The following is a 14,103-nucleotide window of genomic DNA, read 5'->3' as shown; positions in this document are numbered from 1 at the left end:
ACACACACACACACACACACACACACACACACACTACGGAAGAGTCAGACTAGAACAGACTAAGGGATACATAGTTTCATCTCAGATGTTCTGGACATGTATTCTTTAACCAATTCCAAAGCAACCAGATTGAAGGCTAAGCACCAAGGAAAATACCCTCAGAGCTGAGGCCCTGTGCCTGCAATGGCATGCTCAGACAGATGAAGAAAGCCTTGTAATTTATGTTGAAAAACAGGAGGTGAAGCAATTTCATATGGCTAGCAAAAATAAACTCATGATCAATATACTGATGGGCAATCACAGGCCAATCAGATAGTATCTTCAGCAGGCATTTAATCATAACCTCACCATTGGCAGGGTTCATTCATAAAATGAGAAGTGTTGGGGATTTCTTCTTTTTTAATTTCTTTACCCTCCCTACCTTTTAACTATTCAATATGGCAGAAGTTCTATTCTTAATGAGACATTCTACTCTTTTTTTCTTTTTTTTATTTGACTTAGAAACAAGATTGTTTTACATGTCAATCCCATTTCCCTCTCCCTCCCCTCCTCCCCTGTTACCACCCCCACCAACTAAAACCCTACCTATCACATATCCTTTCTGTTCTCCCTGGATGGTGAGGCCTTCCATAGGGTGTCATCAGAGCCTATCATATCCTTTGGGATAGGGCCTAGGCCCACCCCTGTGTGTCTTGGCTCAGGGAGTATCCCTCTATGTGGAATAGGTTCCCAAAGTCCACACCTATGCTAGGGATAAGTACTGAACTACTACAGGAGGTCCTGTAGATTTCTGAGCTCTCCTCACTGAAACCCACGTTCCTGGGATCTGGATTAGTCTCATGCTGGTATCCCAGCTATCTGGAGACCAAGAGATCCCCATTGTTCAGGTCAGCTGTTTCTGTGGGTTTCACCAGCCTGGTCTGGACTCCTTTGCTCATCACTCATTTTTTCTCTGCAACTGGATTCCAGTTCATTTCAGTGATTAGTTGTGGGTGTCTGTTTCTACTTCCACCATCTGTTGGATGAAGATCATTCTACTCTTAATAAACTATAAATTTGAAGTCCATTTTACACTATTATTTAAATTAGGATTTGGAAGAACACTGGGCCTCATCATTCAGTCCAAGAATTCACAAAGACACCAAGTTCCATCCCTCATGCTAGGGAGACTGGATCTCTAAATGACCCCCTGTCTTTTCTTTGTCTGAGACTTGCCTGAATGATGCAGGAAGACCCTTGCCCTCATATGGAGAAAATAAACAGATGATCAAACCCCAATTCACAGGAAAGGCTCACAGGGTAGGCTCTCAAACCACCTCCACTGCTCAGGCCCAGTAGCTATCATAAGAGGAATCTTACATTTATGAGATCATTCTTCATGCTTAAACCTAGATAATGGAAGACAAGCCCAAGTCATTTGTTTTCTAACTGAAAGTTTGTAGTCTGAGAAGTAACTGATGTCAACAAAGTAAGGAAATTGATGACACCTGCCAAATAGAAACTCTAATGGCATAGATAAATTAGGTCATATAAGTTTTTAGGCACACATACACACACACACACACACACACACACACACACACACACACACACACACACTCGACAAAGTAGGATGGAATTCTACTTCCCTGGTGGAATTCATTGTAATGGAATTTTCACCTTCTAAAGGTCAACTGTTTCTGCACTGTTTTGTTTTGATCTGATTAGCTTTGATTATAAAATACATATGATGGCTAACCTTTATTTTGTAATTTGAGTGGATTTATAGCCACCACAGAAATACATCTCTAAGTATACTGTGAAAGATTCTTTAGATTAGATTAACTGAGGTAGAAAGAACCATCCTAGGTGTGGACATCATCATGCCATGGACTTGGATCCTACACTACATAAAAAGTTGAAAGCCAATTGAACATCAGCATTCCTTTCTCTCTCTGCATCCTGACCACAGATATATTGTGACCAGCTACCTCAAGCTCTTGACATCATGATAGACTGTATCCCTCCAAACAGTAAACAAAAAAAATCATCCCTTAAGCTATTTTTATCAAATATTTAGTCATAGCATCCAGAAAAGCAGATGATGCCACCAATGCATGTAACAAAATTTACTATCACAACTCATCAAGATGTATAATTTAATATTAAGTAGATGTACACTGTTGTGTAACCATTAATACCATCTGCTTCCATATATCTTTTCTTCCTGCAAAACTAAAATTCTACCCATTGAACACTGACAGCAAGTCTCCTTCTCTGTCCAGCCCTGGTGTTCTCCACCCTGCTTCCTATCTCTGTGAATGACTGCACTGAGTACCTGGTGTGCGTGGAACACTGTGGCATTTGCCTGCCTTGCTATTTCACTTGTTGTCCTTTAAGCTTGCTCACTACTTCAGAGTGCTGTTCTTTAGATGATGCAGAAATAAGCAGACTTTGTTCTTTCAACTCAACTAAACCACACTCATCCTGTGTAGTCAAAACACTGAGCCAGAAGCTGAATATCAACACTGAATAACATTCTCACATCACACACTGGAAATACACATGTTCTTATTTTAAGCTTATAATGTGTGACATGTTTCATTCAGCTTAGAAATTTAATTGGAATGTAACAATGAATTCACTTTTAAACTGAGTATTCTCCTAGGAGGTGAAAATAAAAGGGTGAGGTTATTCAGGGTGAAACCAAGCATCTGTCACCTGTCATGCACTCTGGTGAGGCTACTGTACCTTGACTAAGTGGACCATTGCATCTGTGAAGAACACCATGTCCATGCCAGTACCACGGATGCTCTCATTATAGAGTTGCAGGAATACACTCAAACGCTCTCTCAGGTGATTAAGGGATTCAATTGGCTCATAAATCTTTGGTATTTCAGCTTCAGTCTCCTCAGATGTCTCACCTTGGCAAGAAGTAGGAAGATTCCTCAAATCACTGAACTTGACTACTTTTGCCTAAATTGACACACTCAAAGTGCCACAATTTAACATTAATGTTTCTCATCAAAATACAATATTTAGATTTTTAAGAAAACAAAATCAGACAATAGTAGAAGTACTAGGATTTTCCAGAGCAGATAGTTCTTTCTAGATAGTTTCTAGAAAGAACCAGTCTCAAATGATGTTTTCTCATATAAATTAATGGGAACTCACAATTAAACATTGTATCCTAAAGATCGTGTTAGAGACATGAGCCTACTGGTTAAGATGAAAACTCAAAAGAAATGGGGACTTAACATCAAAATCTTGAGAGGTCAAGTATCTCATGTCTTTTTAGGAGGAATATAAAGAAACTCTCTCATAAGCATTCAACTCAAATCACAAGAGGTTAGATATTCCCCTGTGTCCTTGCCCTCACCCCAGATGGAGCAGTCATGCTTCACTCCTTGAGAAGTACAGTCTATATAGTTGTCCTTCTCACAGGACATAAGGTACCATTGAATAATAAATACAGGATAGATTCTAGCCCTTTCTCCAAATGGCCTTGCCAGATTTTTGTATATGCTTGCCTTGATTTACAAGGAATGTGCCCACTTCCTTCCAACTGCAGAAGACAAAGTGGTGTCCTTTTGTAGTTGTCACTCAGAAACTTTTGATGGATCACACATTTTGTTACCACACAAGTCAGAGATGTTGTAGTCATTCTCAACCATTTAAAAGCAATAACTACATTAGCCTAGAATGACTGATAAGTCAATGACAGCCTTAGTTCCTCTGGCCTTCCAACTGTTGGGATAAGAGGCTTGTGCCCCCATTCCCTGCTTATGAAGCTTATGAAGTCTAAAGATTTGTGTGGGGGCAAGCACTATGCCTACCAACTGAGCTATATCCCCAGTACCAACAGTCCTTTAAATATGAAAATTGACCAAACACCCATCCTCAGTTGTAGAAACAGTTTTTAAATGAATAATAATATTCATTTTAAAACCAGTCAGTTCTGTGTGAAAGACAGGGCATTGTCTGTTTTTATTAATAAAAATAGCAGACCTCTTCAGCCAAAAAAAAACACAAAAAAACAAAAACAAAAACAAAAAACAGCTGCCTCATATCACTCATTTCTTCTCACTCATATGCACTGGGAATCTCACAGAATTCAGATGACCTGGATAAGAATATTCATTGCCCTTCTTGCTGCCTTTTACTTGACAGTGACTATAGCCTGTAGTTTCCTACACATTCCACAGATAACACTTCATTTTCTCCTCAGTGTCCATGAGGTGATAGTCACATTTTTATTGGCAAACAGGAAGACAATGAGTTTCAAGAGACATTCAGTCCATCAATACTGAATTCTTTCTCTATACCTCTGACAGACTACAAGTCCTGGATATGCTCTATCCTACCCTGCATCTCCATTTGGTTTAATGTGCAAATGTGTTCAACATACAGGTAATTCACTTTTAGGAACTGAAGCCCTGAAAATGCACAAATCTTCTATAATTAGCTCTCCCATTGGTGGTCCTTTTGGAGAACTTCAAACCCCTCCTCAATAGTTTACCTGAAGCTTCTGGCGCATCCCTCAAGAAATCCACAAAATAAGCATCAACTCCACAGTCCACCACCGGTGTTTTCTCTTCACCAAACTCCTCCTCCACCAAACTGACTAAAGCCTTATCAAACCAAGTCACATCACTAGACGTGGTGAAGCGGTCAGCTATCACACGTTTACATTCATGCTTCCACAGCTTGAGCAGCTCCTGTTGAAGGGCATAATTAAGTGAGTCATTAATCCTGACTGGGCCACAATTGAGATTTCAAGTAGAGATACCATAGAGCTTCATCACTCTGGCTTTCAGATCAGATGCACCACTTTAAAAATACATACAATAGGCCTGTGTTTCATTTGAACTGAACTTATTCAAGTATAATGAAGGGAAAGTGAATTTATCTTTCTGTGGTCTTAATTAAAAAGGAAATATTCCCAGATAAAGCACGTTACAAATTTATCAGATCAATCAACAAACTAACTGACGTTGTGTGAAAAGGTCTTTGCTTGTTATTAAATTGGTTACAATGTTTGCCTTTATGGACCATTTATAGTGTAATGTACAGTGTATGAGCAGCTCTTAATGTAGGCAATTGAGATCTATAGAGGCATATTTAATTAGCAGAAATAAGGAAAGTTTGTTGCAAATATAAATCTTGCATATACAAATGAAAAAAATTCACTAATATCTGGAGAAATTGATTAGACAACAGTCCTATTCTAGTCCAAGAAAAATAATATTTACTGAATCTCATTATTTGGCTTAAAATACTAATAGAAATTTCTTACCTTCCAAGTCAGGTTTTGTTACTAATGACAAATAGCTATTTGGTTTCCAGAATATAAAAATTTTTGTTAAGAAAAAGTTTACTATAGCATCAATTGCTAAAATTGTTTGTATTGACTTAAAATAAGTGACCAGAATGGCTACTGAAGAATAGTAGATGAGAATAACACTCTGCAATTCCATTAATTTATTATTAACACTGAGAGAGGAAAATGCAACTTGAGAGCAGGCCAGATGGCCCAGAAAGTAGAGGTACTTGTCATGCAAGTTTGATGTCTTCAGTTTGACCGCTGGAACCGTATCAAAGTAGACAGAGAGAACCTACTCCACAGAGTTGTCTCCTCACCTCCACATGGGTGCCATGGCATGCTTGCTCTGTGTGTGTGTGTTGCACACACCTGCACACACACAATAATAGTACATTTTAATTTTTACAAATCAACTTGAAATATTCACTGCTGCTAAAATCAATGTCATTTTGTCATAAGAATTATGAAATTTCCCCAACATTGTCTAGTTTTCAAAAGTTAGCCAGTGTGGCTTCCTATTGGTGAGCATCTGGAGCAGATATGAGGGGTTGTGACAGGGAACACTTGATGTGCTTACCAAATATTTGTTAGTAAATCCGCCCTGAATGCCTTTGTAACCAATACTGAGGACAGTCACCAAACTTCATCCCCAGCTCCAGAAAGGTCAGGAAAGTGGACACCTGTGACTTAGCCTGATCGCAGGGTCATGCTCTGAGGGTAACAGACATACTGGCTTTTTAAGCTACTGTTTTAGCTTGAAGGCAAGCCTTACAACAAAGGAACCATCATATTCACATACATCTACAAGTGCTCATTTTTGGGTTGTATATTAAATGAATTTTCTACTCTGCTGCCTCTTTTTAATTGGAGGCAGAATGAATAATTCTTTTACTTCATCTAGTTACAAGGAAAAATCATGGGTGATTAACAACAAAATGGTTTCTTTTCACTCTGACTGCTTATTTATAAACATAATTACACTTTTTAAGTTAGAAAGTCAAGTTTAAATTACCAGGACTATTATAGAATAAAGTCAATCATAATTCTGCCCATTACTTATTGAAGAAAAATACCATATTATGAAAAAAACAAAAATCAAGGGTTTCTTCTATTCTAGCCTGTGGTTGATACTGTCAACTTGACAGGAACTAGTATCACCAAGAACAAAAAAAAGCACATGCCCATGTTGAATCATCAAGAACCAGTCAGTTGAGGGGGGAAGACATTAACTGTGGGTAGCACCATTCCACCAGCAGAGACTGACGTAAAAAGAGAATTCGAGCTTTGTACCAGCATTCATTGCTGTCTGTATCCTGTCTGTGGATGCCACGTGACCAGCTGCCTCACACTGCCACCATGACTTCCCCACTAGGGTAGTCTATGCCTTCCAAGTAAGAGCCAGAATAAATCATATTTTATCACAAGAACAGGAAAAGAAACTAATACATACCCTCTTAGATGATAATTCTGTTTAAGATTTCCTTAAATGTAAATTAACTTAATTGAATTATAATTCAAATTTTCTAACGTAATATTTAGGGTTTTTTCTCTTAACGATGTTAGCCAGATATGGATGAAGAAATGAATAGTATGTATGCTCAAGGATCCAAATCTTTTTCAGACTTCATATAAAACTCCAATTTGAATATTTAGGATGGGAAAACAGCAATTGCTTTTATGTCTCAAGTATCACTTACGTCTGTGTCTTTGATAACCTCTGCAGTTATATTCAGCATGCCCTGCCAGACCCTGGAAAGGTCTCGAAGGTTAAACACATAGTGGAATTTTGCAGGGGTAGGGAGCATCTTCACTTTGGTCATCTGCCACAGGCGGCGTGTCAGGGGCACCAGCTTCATCACAGCATCTCGCAGTTCCTCTGAGAAGCCTCTCTGGGTACAGTAGTAGCCTATCCCAATCACACCTGGAAAGGGGAGAATCATCGTATTCTCACTAATGGCTCGTCGAGTCAGTCCAGAAGAAAAGCAGAATTTGCACAAGTGTACTGATATGGTCTTGACAGATGGCCAAGCAGTGTAGGCAATCACATCAATTAATGGTCTGTTGATTTTTCAAATACTCAAAACTAGAGATAGGTTTAAGTAAGTAGGCATTCAAAAGAGCGGAGCTTTGATTTAAAAAGACTGCCAAGGGGACTGGAGAAAAGTTCCTTGGTGGTAGGTCATCTGCCTAATGTACACAAAGCTCTAGATTCTATGTGTAATAGAGTACAGTAATAATTATAATTCATATTATATTATTAAAGAAAACAAATACCATTGAAAACACTAGATACACTAATTTAATATTATTAAATAACAGTGATCGATATATAAAATTGACTTATGAAAAGATAAAAGGTTTTCCTAAGTCCTCTATAGTTTCCTCTTCTGTTGTTGACTTCCCATGCATCATGTAATTTTCCCTATGCATCACATTTTCCAGGAACCAAAGAATAATTAAAAGTGATAGCAGTCATTCCTTCTCAACTACTTTACTTCCCCAAGTTTAGATAATTCAAATGTCATTTGGTCTCCAAACCTTCCCACTGCTGTGACTGAAGGCAGAGCATTGTCACACTTTCCTAGCCTGGGGTGATGAGATGACATTTTATCCTGCCAGAAATTAATTAGGGTAATCTTAATGAGTTTTGTGTCAGGGGCAGTTTCAGAAATTCTAAATTAATACCTAACAGAGAGTTGTTCATAGTTTCACACTCCCCCCACCCCCGCAAAGAGTAAGTCCAGAATAAGTAAAAATATATTTTCATTGTTCAGTTAAATATACTTGGCTATATATTGCGTTAGTAGCTCTTCAATTAAATTATCTCTGAAGGACTACAAGTTCAATCCATCAGTAATTGATTATAATTATGTTGACAACACTGATGGTCACATGAGGAACTCTTACCTGTTTTGTACATTGTCATTCCTATGGCAAAATATCCATGATTTGTGTTAGAGTACCAGACAGCTGTTCTTAACAAAGGAATATATAGGCTGCCCATGAGAAAACTAGCTCATGTATATGCCATGTTTAATATCCTTGCTTGAGAAGCCAGTAACAGCTACTTAGATAATTAATAATAATAATAGTAATAATAATAATAATAACAAAGAAGAAAACAATACACTGAGGCCATCCACCTCCATTAATATCTATAAATTAATCACTGTAGAAAACAAAGTAAAACAGTGATAAGGCTGCAAACCAAAGAGCCTTTCACACTTTGTATTGCCCTCTGGGTAAATTCTTGCTGAGGGTAGGTGGCCCTCTTTTCCCTTGTCCTCTAATAACCATTTTACCAAAGATTTTGTCCATGGAAGCATCTGAAGGCAAGGTGCAGTTGAATATGGAGAACTGCCTCTTCAGTCTCTGTGGTATGTCATTGCGTCCACCCCCAGGATGGATCATGGCTGCCAAGAACTGGATGTCTACAATGCTAGTAAACTCTCCAGGTTTCTCGAGGTTATAGAATCCATTTTGTTCCATCAGCTGTCGGACAATCTCATTAGTGACCTAAGAAAAATAACTTTTAGAACTGAAATGCCACTCGTTGGACTAAGGAAAGGCTCAGTGAGTACAGTGCTTGATGGTGAAGCATAAGGGCCTAAGTTCAGACTCCCCAGCACCCACATAAAAGCCACGTGTGGTTGGGCACACCAATGACCTCAGAGCTGGGGTTTCGGGTAGAGACAAGCAAACCACAGGGGTTCAGTGGCCATCCAGCAAAATGGTGAAGCCCAGGCTTAGACAGACCTGTCTCAAAACTGGAGAGTGGTAGAGAAAGCCACCTGATAACAACCTCTGGCCTCACAAGTACTGTTAGAGGAGAGTACATCCATACACACCCCATACAAACAGAGGGAGGGGAGGAAACACAGATAGACAGGCAGACAGACAGACAGACAGACAGGCAAGCAGGCAGGCAGGCAGGCAGGCAGGCAGGCAGGCATATTTCTAGTATGTAATTCCTTAAGTTTCTCTACAGAAGAGAGTCTATTGGAACTCAGAAATCGCAAATCCTCGAACAACAAATCAATCACACATTAGCAAAATAAAAATATACAGTAGGCTCAATATACCTGATCGCCCCATTCATTGATTACTGGCATATTCAAATCATCAATAAAGACCGCCATCTTCTTCCCCGCTGGAGGACCATACGTTGTGCCCATACGTTTGTCCACATAGCTCTCTATAGTCCTCTGTTAAACAAGAACACCAACAGGAACACCTGTGAAGTCTCCCCTAAGATGTGATCAACTACTGGAAACAAACAACAAACAAAACTAGAACCTTTCAAACGACAGTAGTTTCTTACCCATACAAGCCCAAAGTGTCCTCCTTAATGTTGGCGAGCTAATTAGTACCTAAACTATTTTGCATAATATATACAAACTTCATTTAGCATTTAGTGAGGTTCTAATCAGTGTAAATTCTGAATAGATAATGATCTTCCGTCCATTTGTGAGGATTTATTTCCATTTCCTTGGGCCTAGACCAATGACTCCTGACCTCAGTTCTGTAAAAGCTTTGTCACAATCAGAGATATGGCTAAACGGGGCTACTGTCTAAGAGGCTTCCTAAGTCTATGGCCTGCACTGCACAGACTGCCTTTAACTGAGAGCTGCTACAATGCCAGTTGGTTCAGTTGGTCCAGTTGCCCCATGTGATCCAGATGCCCTGCTGTGGAGCAGTTGCAGCCACTAGCCTTTCTCAAAACAGCATAGAGAGCAAAGCCCACTGTCTCCTCCCACTTCTGCACTCCTCGATGGTAGGAGAGAAGGCCACACTGTGCTGTACACATCCAAGGCAATGGAAGGAACACTGGGCCTCTTAGAAAGAGCCTTTCAAGGAGGGGAGAGAGCGGACGACAAAGATCTTGAACTCAGTTTATATTTATTCTTTGAGACTTTTGTGCAGCATATTTTTACCATATTCTCTCCTAACCCCCAACTCCTTCCAGATCCTGCTCTCTATGCTCCCAAGTTCATATTCTTTCTCTGTCTTAAAAACAACCTCAGACTCTTGGAGTAAGTGGTTGTGTATTTGTTTCCATGGCAGTCCACCGTGGCTTAGAAATAAAGCATCAAAATGCACTCCTTACTTGGTTCTGGGTGACTGGGTCCTTGCCTTTTATCTTAGAACTCTCCAGGAGACAAACTACAGCAATAATCACTTGTGCTTTTCAGTCTTAGCTTCTTTTGTATTGCTGTTGATTATTACCAACTGCTCTTGAGTTAAAATAAATGCATAGACCAAATAACTGGTATTTAGCATATAAGAACAAACAAGAAATTCGAAGTTCCCCAACTCTATAAGCTCAGAGTTCTAAAGTCCTCAGGTTTTCACTACAACTTTAGGATCTATTCATACCTGCTTTTAAATAATGTTAGAGGCTGTATACTGGCAGGGCCAGTGAAAGCACACTGAAATAAACATGAATTCTCCTTTCCAAAAGAAAAAATGTTTTCTTACGTCATATAAAGAATAAACTGGTTAAAATTATTTTTATAACCAATATATAACTATAAAATGCACTCAGATATAAGGAAATATATATATATTGCCTCCAGAAATCTTCAAAGTAATTGCAAACTGTAAGCTTCCATCATCATTTTAATAAGCATCGGGGATAGATGTGAAAATGTTTTCATGGTTTTCAGTGGAAATACATGTAAATATATCACAACTCATTCAATTATAAAACAAATCTCCCATGAAATTATATACTAGAAAAGAGAATTACATATTCCCCTGACACAAAAGGCACACTGTTTAATGTACTAGGTTAAATTTAGCTCTGCTTGTCAATGAATTTAAATGCATAAGCCAATTAATAACCTCCCGACAACCCCCCATGGCAAACCAAAACCTCCCAGACATCCCATGTCTATTAATGAGCACTCTTTGTCATGTGAAGATTTTATGTCTTCTGGGACCTTCTAAGAACTAAAAATCCATAGGTGAGATAATTAGAATAATACAGAGTAAGACCTACATACCTGCATTTTTTTCTCCCTCATCATTATGACCCTAATTTCTTTTTTTGAAGGCAGGAAATGATAAATGTATCATAAAAATCATCATGCTGACAAAAACAGAAAGAAAGCAGAAACGGAACAGTTTGTGAATGTGGAGCTATATTGCTAAATTTCTAAGATTTCCTCCCACCATATAATTTTCTAATGAATTTCCAAATCAGAAAAACCTGATACTAAATTGGCATCAATAACTAAGGGGCTGTGGAGAAAGCCCCATTGGTTAAGTCCTGGTTGTGTGGGCATGAGGATCTGAGTATGGAGGCACACACTTGTAATCTCAGTCCAAAGAGAGATGGACAGGCAGGTGCCTGGAGATTTCTGGAGAGCCAACCTTTCTTGTTTGGTGAGCTACAGACCTTAGACATTCCCTGAGGAGCAACAGCAAAAGTTGACTTCTAACCTCCACATAGAGCCCACATACATGCACATATGACTCCACAAACATACACTTGCACACACACACATACAAAAAAAAAAACCCACAAGCAAATAGATAACTGCACTTCCCCACTGGGGTGCCTCAAACATCATGAAAATCAACATAGATAGATATAAACTCCAAGTAGCTGTATTCTATTATTTAGTTACCATCTGTTTCCCACTCTAAAATAAAATGTATAGGCATTTTACCTATATTACTCCTCGATGTATCATTATTACCTAGAAAATTACATGAGACCATGTACATTTGATACATTAGTAAGGAAAAACAGGAGTCCCAGAATCATGTTTGATATCTCCTTATATCCTTCAACAACATCCATTCAACTGGTCTTATCCAACCACAATGTGAATGAATCCATGTATTCTATTTCATTTATGCATCTTGGTCCAGTCCAACCTCCCCATTGAATAGTTACTACAACTGTCTGTCAGTAACCTTAATGCAGTCAGTAACCTTTTCCATCTTGATCTCTGCTCTATGTTCTGAATAACTCAATAAGGGGTGGTAAAACCCTGCCCACTAATCCAAGGGATTCCCATGAGTGACCTACAAGGAACTTCAAGATGCTAGCTGCTTACCCTAGAAATCTTCTGTCTGTGAACTGGTACTCAGATAACAATAAACACTCACTATGAAGTAGTGTTCGTTCTATAGTCTAGTTTATAGTGGTCATGATGGGAACTTTGTTCATATGCTTCTAGAGATATGACCAAAAAGAAAAAAAGAAAAAAAACATCTCCCAGGATGTGTACCAGCCAACAGGCCTTGTGAAAAAGAAATTCCTAGATGAATGGTCTTCCATAAAGGGTCCCTGTCTTCATCCCAGCTATTGTTTGTTAAAAAGCTCAAGTCTCTAGCTAAGACTGGATGCTTCTTTGAGAATAAAAAAACTTTGCTCTGAAATTGGAGGTTATGGTCACCCCAGTTTCACCTTTTAATCTATAGGCCCTAAGCAAAATTTTGATTCCATTGTCTATCTGTCCTTCACAGACATAGGAAACCAAAATTACTTCCAGGCACAGAAATGAGTTTTAAATACTTAAAAACTGGATGGTTAGAAAAGCAAGTAGGCTCAGAAATGGAGTGAGGAAATGCCTCACACTTCCATCTATAAGAGATCTAAAACTCAGTGCAGTTCAGTTTTCTGTATATACTTTTATATTTTTCTGTAGACAATTTAGTGTTCATAGTTCCAAATATCATTAAAACAGATGCTAACACCTCTCACACAGGAACGCAAAGTAGTCAGTCCTTCCATTCCATTCATTCGTGTGAGTTTTCTTGACGTAATCACACCTCCATCCTATGACTGACATTCCTTACATTCTATTGTTGGCAATATTTATCACATTAGCTAAACTTGGAATTATGATGTGTCTGCTTCTCTAGGCTGAAAGGGGACTAGAACCTTATGCTGGAGGGTCTGTGTTTGATCAAAAGATTGTTCATTGATAGTTCTGGGACTGGCCATTAATTCACACAGTCATCCCCATAAATGGGACATGCATAAACTTGCATAATTTGCAGAGTTTTATGGAACAGCTCTCACCGGACTTAGAATCATAAAAAAGAAGGTTAAGTGGCTAGCATCTCTTACTTATCAGCTTTGTGACTTCATCTGTCTCTTAGTGTTTCTGAGCCACAACCTAGAATCAGCATAAACACATACTACAGATTATTAAACGTAAGTCATATATGAAAAAAGAATTATAAGTTTAAAGTCATTGTAAAAACTATAAAGGTGTTTTATTATTTCAACGTAAATGGCCATCAAGCAGTTATGTCATTCCTTATAAATACCACATACAATTAAACTGAAATGTAAATCTATTCACTTTGTTTCCATCTATGTGTGATATATATCTAAAAGTTATAAAAATTGAGAGGTTTTGCTCTTTATTTTAAAACCTACAGCCTAAATAATAGAATCTTCCCAATCCATTGTAAAATATTGAAGACAATCTTAGATTAGCAAAGTTTAAAAGACCAGCCAAGGATACACAGTGAGACCCTGTCTCAAAAAAAAAAGGAAAGAAGGAAGGAAGAAAGGAAGGAAGGTAGATGATAGACAAACAGATGAATATACATACAATGTTCCATGGGAGATTTAAAACTTAAAATCTCATACTAGAATTGACATGGAAGTATAAAATGCATTAAAAGCTAAAAATTAAAAAAGCACAATATTGATGATTCAGCTGTCAGTGTTAAGGCAGATAAAGTCCATGGGAAGTAGGCAGGAGGGGCAGTGAAAACACACAAGGTAATGGAACCTGGCTTCTGGCTAACACTCTGCCACCAACCAATGAACA

General features: G+C 38.4%; 1 protein-coding gene across 1 annotated transcript in view; it reads right to left on the bottom strand.

The window, feature by feature from the left end:
* The window catches only part of Dnah5 (dynein axonemal heavy chain 5), a 214,012-nt gene that overhangs the window by 74,563 nt on the left and 125,346 nt on the right, over window positions 1-14,103 (bottom strand). The window contains exons 48-52 of the mRNA XM_027400064.2: window positions 9,385-9,507; window positions 8,605-8,818; window positions 7,000-7,223; window positions 4,499-4,697; window positions 2,731-2,903 (exon numbers count right to left, since the gene is read on the bottom strand). Coding sequence (XP_027255865.1) covers window positions 2,731-2,903; window positions 4,499-4,697; window positions 7,000-7,223; window positions 8,605-8,818; window positions 9,385-9,507 — 933 coding nt within the window. The remainder of the gene's footprint in view (window positions 1-2,730; window positions 2,904-4,498; window positions 4,698-6,999; window positions 7,224-8,604; window positions 8,819-9,384; window positions 9,508-14,103) is intronic.

This window comes from Cricetulus griseus, chromosome 2, assembly GCF_003668045.3.
Source record: "Cricetulus griseus strain 17A/GY chromosome 2, alternate assembly CriGri-PICRH-1.0, whole genome shotgun sequence".
NCBI classification, from domain to species: Eukaryota; Metazoa; Chordata; class Mammalia; order Rodentia; family Cricetidae; genus Cricetulus; species Cricetulus griseus.
The sequence above is the reverse complement of the archived record's forward strand: the minus strand, read 5'-3'. Positions and strand labels throughout refer to the sequence as shown.